At 40.6% G+C, this 11256-nt stretch overlaps 1 protein-coding gene across 1 annotated transcript; it reads left to right on the top strand.

The window, feature by feature from the left end:
- Window positions 1–4880: 4880 nt before the first annotated feature.
- LOC120050342 (corticoliberin-like) lies at window positions 4881–5384 on the top strand. The gene has a single exon (XM_038996924.1). The coding sequence runs from the start codon at window positions 4881–4883 to the stop codon at window positions 5382–5384; it is 504 nt and encodes a 167-aa protein (XP_038852852.1).
- The last annotated feature ends 5872 nt before the right edge of the window (window positions 5385–11256 follow it).

Below are 11256 nucleotides of genomic sequence, written 5' to 3'. Positions count from 1 at the left end.
GCACTAACAGCAAGATGGATTTTCTATTAGGTTTCTAATGGAAATAGAGAAATGTTAGAAAAGTATTATGAAGGAAAATGCGCAACACTCGCTCACATTTATGATTTATTTAAGCAAGGTTAAAAGATAAAACATTTTGGCCTACAATGGCCTTTGTCAGAGCCCAATTTTTTTAACTTTGTTTAAAAAAACAGAATTTTTAATGCTGAGCGAGTGTTGCACCTTTTCCTTTGCAACGCTGATTACATTTCCAGAAAACTACTATGAACCAGAACTAAAAGAAATCTATGAGTGTGTGGGAGAGAGAGAGGGACGGACGGAGGGAGGGAGGGAGGGAGGGAGGGAGGGAGGGAGATAGATAGATAGATAGATAGATAGATAGATAGATAGATAGAAAGCGACAAACTGGCAGAGAAAATGAGAAACAGAGATAAGAAAGCAAAAAGAAAGAACCAGAAACAAAGCCTAAGCAGACAGACAACGAATGGAAACAGTGGAGCTAGAGAACTCCGTGCTCTCTATGAAGCTGATTGGGATTCTAATGGCGGTCAGTGTGAAACTTGGATCAAGTGCTTTATTTTGAGAAGTGCTTGTCCTTGTCAAGTGCTTGTCTGGCAGGCCAAGAAGACAGGAGTGACAGAGCTAGTGATGTACATGTTTGCAGCAGTAATGAATCATTACTGATGGTCTTGGTGAACACCCTGTGACACATTGAGATGTGTTTTTATTTACCTAGGCAAGTCAGTTATGAACCAATTACTATTTTCAGTGATGGCCTAGGAATAGGGGGTTAACTGCCTTGTTCAGGGGCAGAACAGATTTTTTACCCTTGTCTGCTTGAGGATTTGATCTTGGAACCTTTCGGTTACTAGTCCAACGCTCTAACCACTAGGCTACCTGCCGCCCCATTTGCAGGTTCACCTCCAGAAAGCAAGACAGGACAGCTGGAAAGGTTAGGAGAACGTTAACAAACAGTAATGTCTTTGCTTAGTTGAGATGGGTGAGAATGGCTCTGTAGTGCAGCATGTATGCTATTTCTACCCACAGTAAATGATGGAGGAGACCTTAAGAAGAACCAGGTCATACAGTCGCTATTGAAAGTCTACACACCCCTTGCAATCTTCCCAATTTGCTGCCTTTAAATGATTCTTTATTTGTTTTAATCTCTAATGATCTACACAACATACTCCAACATTTTCAAAGTGAAAGAAAGTTATAGAACATTTTCCAAATTAATAAACAAAATTAAAAACGATGTATTGATTGATTATGTCTTCACACCCCAGAGTTCATTCTTGGTGAAAGCATTTTTGGCAGCCATTACAGCTGTGAATCATTTTGATCCCTTTGTATTTTCTTGTATTGTGGTGGCAGCATCATGTTATGGGTATGCTTGTTGTCGACAGGGACTGGGGAGTTTGTCAGGATCAAAAGAAACTTGAAAGGAGCAAAATGATTCACAGCTGTAATGGCTGCCAAATGCACTTCCATCAAGTATTAACTGTATTGATGTCTTGAAACCTCAGAGTTAATACTTGATGGAAGTGCATTTGGCAGCCATAACAGCTGTGAATCATTTTGAATAAGATTCTACCAACAAACCTTGCACTTTTAGGGGAACATATATCTATTGTTTTTGTCAAAACTGCTCAACCTCAGTAAATATGGTTGGGAATCATTGATGGACAGCAATATTCACATTTTGGCTCAAATTTCTTACCTAGATTTTAATCAGGACAAAGAATGGACGTTCAGGTACACTCAACACCTCTTGGAAAGCCATTGTGGTGTGTCTTTGACATTCAAATATGTGTAATTGTGTTGTGGAAATAAAACTCCAGGGTTAGGTTTTTAGAAGACTGAGTCAGGTTTTCCTCTAACATTTTACCTGGGCTTTGCTCCTTTTGTCACGCCCTGAGCTGTTTCACCTGTCTTTGTACTTGTCTCCACCCCCTCCAGGTGTCATCCATCTTCCCCATTATCCCCTGTGTATTTATACCTGCGTTCTCTGTTTGTCTGTTGCCAGTTCGTTTTGTTTGTTGAACCTACAAGCGTTTTCCCCCTTGCTCCTATCTTGTCTAAGTTCCTGTTGTCTAGTTTTTCCCGGTTTTGACCCTTCTGCCTATCCTGACCCTGAGCCTGCCTGCCGTCCTGTACCTTTGCCCCACTACTCTGGATTACCGACCTCTGCCTGACCTGACACTGAGCCCGCCTGCTGTCCTGTACTTTACACCCTCTCTGGATTATTGACCCCTGCCTGCCTTGACCGGTCGTTTGCCTAGCCCTGTTTGAGGAATACACTTTTGTTTCTTCACCACTGTGATACCTTTCAAGTTTCTTTTGATCCTGACAAAATCCCCAGTCCCTGCCGACAACAAGCATACCCATAACATGATGCTGCCACCACAATACAAGAATATACAAAGGGATCAAAATGATTCACAGTTGTAATGGCTGTCAAAAATGCTTCCACCGAGAATGAACTCTGGGGTGTGAAGACATAAGCAATCAATACATTGTTTTTAATTTTGTCTATTTATTTGGAAAATGTTCTATAACTTTCTTTCACTTTGAAAATGTGATCTGTAGGGAAAAAATGAAATCCTTTATAGATTTAATTTTAGGACAGCAAAATGTGAAGACTGTACAAGGGGTGTGTAGACTTTCACCAGACTTCACTAACTTACATTGTGTACATCTACACTCAGTGGCCAGTTCATTAGGTACACCCATCTAGTACCAGGTCGGACCCCCCTTTGTCTCCAAAACAGCCTGAATTCTTCGGGGCATGGATTCTACAAGGTGTGGCATTCAAATATTGCTCAATTGGTATCAAGGGAACTAACGTGTGCCAGGAAAACATTCCCCACACCATTATACCACCGCCTCCAGCCTGTACTGTTGACACCAGGCAGGATGGGGCCATAGACTTATGCTAAATCCTGATTCTGCCATCAGCATGACACAACTGGAACCAGGATTCGTCGGACCAGGCTATATTTTTCCATTCCTCAATTGTCCAGTGTTGGTGATCGCATGCCCACTGGAGCCGATAGGAGTGGAACCCAGTGTGGTCGTCTGCTTCAATAGCCACCGCCACCAGTCCACTCTGAGCTATTGAACCATTATTTGCCTGCTTGTGGCCAGCCTGTTAGCTTCCACAATTCATTCCCTTCTCCTTCGACCTCTATCATTAACAAGCTGTTTTTGCCCAAAGGACTGCCGCTGACTGTTTTTTTTTTTGTCTCATCATTCTCGGTAAACCCTAGACACTGTCATGTGTGAAAAGTCCAGGAGGCCGGCCGTTTCTGAGAAACTGGAACCAGCGCGCCTCCACCGACGATTATATCACTCTCAAAGCCGCTTAGGTCACTCGCTTGCCCATTCTAATGTTCAATCAAACAGTAACTGAATGCCTTGGTGCCTGTCTGCCTGCTTTATATAGCAAGCCACAGCCACGTGACTCACTGTCATTTTGTGAATGGGGTGGTGTACCTAATAAGCTGGCCATTCAGTGTATGTTGGTGTGTAATCATGTTTAAGAAAAGTTGAGGAACTATAATCCACAGACAGTGCTTGAAAAGGGCCATATATATTTATTTTTTTAAGTTGAGCTAGTAAGCTCCTATAGCATTCCGAACATTCTGTTCAAGACATTTTAAGGGATTGCCATGAAATATTGGACAATGCATTTCAGACCAATCTGTTGTTCTTGAAGTTCATTAGTATAATTATATTAATTTAGAATGTACTCTGAGGTAATCTGTTATAAATATTAATCATGTCTCAGCAATATTTTATTTCTAATTTCTAATTCAGGGCACAAAGTCTGGCATTTGATTGTCTGAGTGAGAATCATTTTGTGAAGTGCACCACCAAAATTACAATTCTGTCTATTTTCTGAACAGGACTTGTGCATGACATAATACAGGTCTCCTTTTTGTAGAACAGACCAGCCACTGAGATAAAGAACAACTATGGACAAATAATTATGTCTGCATCCAAGCCTGTGTGCGTGTTGGAAAATATGTTGTATTCTAAACACACACACACACGCACGCACACAACCAACATTTATGACTCATCTCATTCAAACTACCCCAGACTTTCACAGAGGCGTTCATTCAAGTTACACCAATGTAACTCCGCGCATACGCAATCTCTGAGCTCAGAGCGTGACACTTGTCGCGGGTCTTGGCTATATAAATCCAAACTGCCGTCCTTTATTTGAAGAACTCCTTATACACATATCTTGATCCATCACTCGTGGAAGAGGAAGAGAGTTCTCAACAAATACCTCAAATCCAGGGACACAACGACCCAACTGAAGGTATGAGACCATATATGCTGGCAACAAGTCCATGCATAGATCATACTTCATTTTAAAATGTTATTTTCATTTGTGTGTTGGCAGGTGCCATTACATGTTATTCCTCAACATGGAAAGCTGTTCATAGATTTCCAAATTAACTTGATGGATACTCAAAGATGCACGCATAATTCATATATTCCCTCTCTGCTATCTCGTTTTGATTTTGTGGACGTTTCACCAACCCCTGGATTTATGGACCACTAAATGGATTACTTTGCATGTACATATTCTATTTAATTTATTTATGGCTGTAAATTCCTAGTCTGATAATGGTAGAGATGACAGGAATTTAAAATAATAGACAGTGTATTCTCATCACAATTGAAACTTTTACTTTCAGTCATGCACATGTATTTTATATTATCCTGCAACTTCATCGCATGCAACGAATGCATCTCAATTTTACGAACAAATTACGCATCAACGTATTGTACAAAAATTATAATGATTGCGGGAGACGTGAAGTTAATTGTCTCCTTTCTTCTTCAGATTTCGTTGAACCCCTGACATGAAGCTCAATTTACTCGTCACCACCGTGGTTCTGCTCATTGCTTTCTTACCGCGCTATGAGTGTAGGGCTATCGAGAGCCCTGGCGCTGTCCAGCGCGCCACCGCTCCACATCACGACGCGCAGCAACAGTCTCTTCCCCTCCTGACGCGACAAGGAGAGGAATACTACATCCGACTGGGCAACGGGAACCGCAACTCTGCTGCGCCCGCACCGAAAGGCATGTACCCAGAGGGCTCCCCAGCGGTCTATAATAGAGCCTTGCAGCTCCAGCTGACGCAGCGTCTTCTACAAGGCAAAGTTGGGAACATCAGCCGATTCGTCAGCGGCTTCGCGAACCAGCTCGACGACTCAATGGAGAGGGGGAGGAGGTCCGATGATCCGCCGATATCTCTAGATCTTACGTTCCACATGCTCCGACAGATGATGGAGATGTCCAGAGCTGAACAGTTACAGCAACAAGCCCATAGCAACAGAAAAATGATGGAGATCTTCGGGAAATGAAAACTACATCCATCCATCCATCCGCCAAAGATTAGTTTTTACATTTAGCACAAAACACACAATATTCTGTACCATAGTGCTGCTTTTCCATCTTTGTTTATAATGATTTATTTTATAGCTTTAACTCCTGACGGTGGAGACTAAATGGGCTTGTAGGCTACTTGTAATTATGATTGTAGCCTATATCATGCAAGATAAAGTATGTCCTATGAATTTGTATTATGCGATTGTTGTTAAAGTTCTACGTCAAAACTGTAGAATATACACGATTCTGTCTCTCTTTCTTTAAGATAAGAACATATTTTTTGGTAGATCTTATAGGCTTAGGAAATTAAGTTATATTGTATGTTATGTTATTTAAGTTTGTTAATAAACTTATGAGCAACCAGTACATTTTTGTTGTGCAAGAGAATGTCTTATACTTATATTTTTCAATAAAATCTGAAATGTTGGTTGCACTTCTCTGTGGATATTTGTCAATTCTACAGTTTATCGCCTATATAGTTAGCCATTTGAATCGACATTTGGTTTTGTATAAATACTGCACACAAACTTTTCACGGATCTGAAGTGTCTGGCAAAAAAAAAACATGATTATCTGTATAGCCAACAGTAGTCCGTGCAATAGAATAAAGTTTGAGGATGGAGCAAGAGCGTTTCTTTCAATCCTGCAGATGTCTAATTGCATGTGCTTTGAAAAGCAGCGCCTGTCCTTTTCAAACCAACGGCAATAGTCGCTATACCATGTGACATGCAGTGAGAAATAAGGCCAAAAAGAAAGAGAGATTAGGTCTACTCTTAATCATAAAGATATACAGAATTTGTTTTTCCTGTCCTTGAACTGATTTAGGATCAGCTCGCTGCCACAAGTCTGAAACACTTACACAAAAGGATACAGAATTCAAAACAAAAAAACATATAGTGAAATGACTATTGTTATTGCATTTATATTAGCCTACTGATGATTTGTGCCACCAAATTGATCCAGACAAGGTAAAGAAAAAATGACATTAGAATCAGTCAGAGAATCACTGGAAATGCGAGCACAATAACAAGCTGAGAGGAGTTAGTGAGATGACCATCGCCTCAAAGGAGCCTCCTTACAATTCAATCCTCATCTACCCAGCTGTTTCAAAGCACTCCTCTATGAAGTAGCGCCACTCATTACACAGTCCAAGCCACTGCTTCGTTAGTGACAAGACAACAAAAACTCAGGAACTTGTTCCATGGCACCAAATTAGCTCTTTCTTGTGTGAGATGAGAGTGGCACGCGTCTGTGTGCCCTGATCCTTGATCCGTAGTGTCAACATAAACAAAACAACTGTGTCTGTGAGTCATTCAGCTTATTGTCTGCCCTACATAGCAACAGGGGGCTCATTACAGTGCGGAGCCTAAGTTGTAAATGTTGCAGTGAACCATGCTGTGAACAGTGAACCATGCTGTAAACATTGAACCCTGCTGTGAACAGTGAACCGTTATGTGAACAGTGAACCATTCTGTAAACACTGAACCATTCTGTTAACAGTGAACCATGCTGTGAACAGTGAACCGTTATGTGAACAGTGAACCATTCTGTAAACACTGAACCATTCTGTTAACAGTGAACCATGCTGTGAACAGTGAACCACGCTGTGAACAGAGAACTGTTATGTGAACAGTGAACCATTATGTGAAGAGTGAACCATTCTGTAAACAGTGAACTATTCTGTGAACAGTAACCCATTCTGTAAACAGTGAACTATTCTGTGAACAGTAAACCATACTGTAAACGTGATTGACAAGATAAGTAAATTATGTATCTGGATCCGGGTGTGTGGCTTGTTAAAGCACCACCACAAGATTCACCACACACACACACACACACACCCTCCACTGGGCTGGAAGAAGCTATTTGGATTATGCAACAAGCTCCCTGACATCGTTAGCTGAACTGAGGCAGTGAGATGTGTGAACTAACGCCTGTTTACAGCTAAGAAGGGGAGGCATAAGGGAAATACCTCAGAGAAATGGTGCTGGAGGCCAACGGAAATGACTTTGGCCCACATGCCCTGAATGGTCTATACGCTGCTGGAAGACAAAGTATCTACAGTGAGGCAGTAAAGACAATGGTGCATTACGATTTTCTGCACAAAGGAAGAAGGACACCTGAACAAACAAGCTGTTTTATTCACACACTTTATGCATGCAATATAATGTACACTGTGACAAAATGCAGGCAAAATATCTTCTTGAAAAGTTATATTTTTTATGAGAAAAGTCTGCTTGCCATCTCTTACAGTAATTGAAAAACCTAGCCATATATATTAAACCTAGAGTGCCTTCAGAAAGTATTCACACCCGTTGACTTTTTCCACATTGTGTTGTTACAGCATGAATTTATAATAGATTACATTTCGATTTTGTGTCACTGGCCTACACACAATACACCATAATGTCAAAGTGGAATAATGTTTTTAGACATTTAAAAAAATTGATCAAAAATGAAAAGCTGAAATGTCTTGAGTCAATAAGTATTCAACCCCTTTGTTACGCCAAGCCTAAATAAGTTCAGGAGTAAACATTTGCTTAACAAGTCACATAATAGGTTGCATGGACTCACTCTGTGTGCAATAACAGTGTTTAACATGATTTTTGAATGACTACCTCATCTCTGTACCCCCACATACAATTATATCTAAGGTCCCTCAGTCGAGAAGTGAATTTCAAACACAGGTTCAACCACAAAGACCAGGGTTTTTCCAATGCTTCGCAAAGAAGGGCACCTATTGGTAAATGGGTAAAAAAACAAAACAGACATTGAATATCCCTTTGAGCATGGTGAAGTTATTATTTACATTTTGGATGGTGTATCAATACACCCAGTCACTACAAAGATACAGGCGTCCTTCCTAACTCAGTTCCCGGAGAGGAAGGAAACCACTCAGGGATTTCACCATGAGGCCAATGGTGACTTTAAAACAGTTACAGAGTTGAATGGCTGTGATAGGAGAAAACTGAGGATGGATCAACAACATTGTGTTACTCCACAATACTAACCCAATTGACAGAGTAAAAAGAAGGAAGCCTGTACAGAATACAAATATTCCAAAACATGCATCCTGTTTGCAATAAGGCACTAAAGTAAAACTGCAAAAAATGTTGCAAAGAAATGTACTTTATGTCCTGAATACAAAGCATTATGTTGGGGGCAAATTGAACACAACACACCACCAAGTACCACTGTTCATATTTTCAAGCAAGGTGGTGGCTGCATCATGTTATGGGTATGCTTGTCATTGACAAGAACTAGGGAGTTTTAGGAGGTATAAAAATAAACAGGATGGAACTAAGCACAGAGAAAATCCTAGAGGAAAACCTGATCCAGTCTGCTTTCCAACAGACACTGGGAGGACAATTCTCTTATCAGGACAATAACCTAAAACACAAGGCCAATTATACACTGGAGTTGCTTACCAATACGACATTGAATGTTACTGAGTGGCCTAGTTACAGTTTTGACTTAAATCGGCTTGAAAATCTATAGCAAGACTTTAAAATAGCAATGATCAACAACCAACTTCACAGAGATTGAAGATTTGTTTTTTTGAAAAATTAGCAAATATTGTACAATCCAGGTGTGGAAAGCTCTTCGAGACGTACCCAGAAAGACTCAGCTGTAATTGCTGCCAAGGTGATTCTAACATGACTCATACATTTTTCATAAATATTTTACAAATGTTCAAATTTTATTTTTCACTTTGACATTACAGAGTGTTTTATGTAGATCGTTGACAAATTAAATCAATTTTAATCCCACCTTGTAACAACAAAATGTGGAAGTTCACATACACTTAGGTTGGAGTCATTAAAACTCGTTTTTCAACCACTCCACAAATTTCTTGTAAACAAACTATAGTTTTGGCAAGTCGGTTAGGACATCGGCAAGTCGGTTAGGACAAGTCGGTTAGGACATTGTTTACAGACAGATTATTTCACTTATAATTCACTGTATCACAATTCTAGTGGGTCAGAAGTTTACATACACTAAGTTGACTGTGCCTTTAAACAGCTTCGAAAATTCCAGAAAATTATGTCATGGATTTAGAATCTACTAATAGGCTAATTGACATCATTTGAGTCAATTGGAGGTGTGCCTGTGGATGTATTTCAAGGCCTACCTTCAAACTCAGTGCCTCTTTGCTTGACATCATGGGAAAATCAAAAGAAATCAGCCAAGACCTCAGAAAAAAAATTGTAGACCTCCACAAGTCTGGTTCATCCTTGGGAGCAATTTCCAAATGCCTGAAGGTACCACGTTCATCGATACAAACAATAGTACGCAAGTATAAACACCATGGGACCACGCAGCCGTCATACCGCTCAGGAAGAAGATGCGTTCTGTCTCCTAGAGATTAACGTACTTTTGTGCGAAAAGTACAAATCAATCCCAGAACAACAGCAAAGGAGCTTGTGAAGATGCTGGAGGAAACAGGTACAAAAGTATTTATATCCACAGTAAAACAAGTCCTATATCGACATAACCTGAAAGGCCGCTCAGCAAGGAAGAAGCCACTGCTCCAAAACCACCATAAAAAAGCCAGACTATGGTTTGCAACTGCACATGGGGACAAAGATCGTACTTTTTGGAGAAATGTCCTCTGGTCTGATGAAACAAAAATAGAACTGTTTGGTCATAATGACCATCGTTATGTTTGGAGGAAAAAGGGGGATGCTTGCAAGACGAAGAACACCATCCCAACCATGAAGCACGGGGCTGGCAGCATCATGTTGTGGGGGTGCTTTGCTGCAGGAAGGACTGGTGCACTTCACAAAATAGATGGCATCATGAGGAAGTAAAATTATGTGGATATATTGAAGCAACATCTCAAGACATCAGTCAGGAAGTTAAAGCTTGGTCGCAAATGGGTCTTCCAAATGGACAATGACCCCAAGCATACTTCCAAAGTTGTGGCAAAATGGCTTAAGGACAACAAAGTCAAGGTATTGGAGTGGCTATCACAAAGCCCTGACCTCAATCCTATAGAAAATTTGTGGGCTGAACTGAAAAAGCGTGTGTGCGAGCCAGGAGGCCTACAAACCTGACTCAGTTTCACCAGCTCTGTCAGGAGGAATGGGCCAAAATTCACCGTTTGACCCAAGTTAAACAATTTAAAGGCAATGCTACCAAATACTAATTGAGTGTATGTAAACTTCTGACCCATGTGATGAAAGATATCAAAGCTGAAATAAATCATTCTCTCTACTATTATTCTGACATTTCACATTCTTAAAATAAAGTGGTGATCCTAACTGACCTAAGACAGGGAATTTTTACTAGGATTAAATGTCAGCAATTGTGAAAAACTGAGTTTAAATGTATTTGGCTGAGGTCTATGTATAAACTTCCGACTTCAACTGTAGCTTTCACCTAGCCTGTTTTCAGATCAATAAAGATGACAGCCCGGAAACAAGGAAAGGAAACCACACAAGACAATTGAGATGCACCCCACCCTGCAGGGGCAGACGGAAAGAGACACAATAAGATGTTTCACTACCAACTCTTTCTACCTGAGATGAAGTCAATGCTACGCAGGGCCCTGCCCTCTCTCCAGAAGTTAACGGTGTAGTGATCCATTGCCTCATATCCTTGCTCCACCTTCTCCAGGTGGGAGGTACTCGACGCCTCCCCAGTCCTGACACACACACACAGGGAGAGTCAGGCTTTACCTTGTGTATAGTTTTTAGAGACATGTACATAATGTAGTACATGATACACACTTTGTTCCATCAGTATGTGTACTCACCTTTTAAGGAGGTCTTTTACAGTCTGTAAGACAAAGAAATGGAAAGGGTTACTCTAAATTCCTGATTTATGTGAAAAGTTGAATCAGGAT

The sequence above is a fragment of the Salvelinus namaycush genome, chromosome 7 (genome assembly GCF_016432855.1).
Source record: "Salvelinus namaycush isolate Seneca chromosome 7, SaNama_1.0, whole genome shotgun sequence".
In the NCBI taxonomy this organism is placed as follows: Eukaryota; Metazoa; Chordata; class Actinopteri; order Salmoniformes; family Salmonidae; genus Salvelinus; species Salvelinus namaycush.
The sequence above is the reverse complement of the archived record's forward strand: the minus strand, read 5'-3'. Positions and strand labels throughout refer to the sequence as shown.

What these genes read in the sequence shown, in the direction of transcription:
- LOC120050342 (XM_038996924.1), top strand. Translation starts at nt 4,881, where the DNA reads ATGAAGCTCAATTTACTCGTCACCACCGTGGTTCTGCTCATTGCTTTC.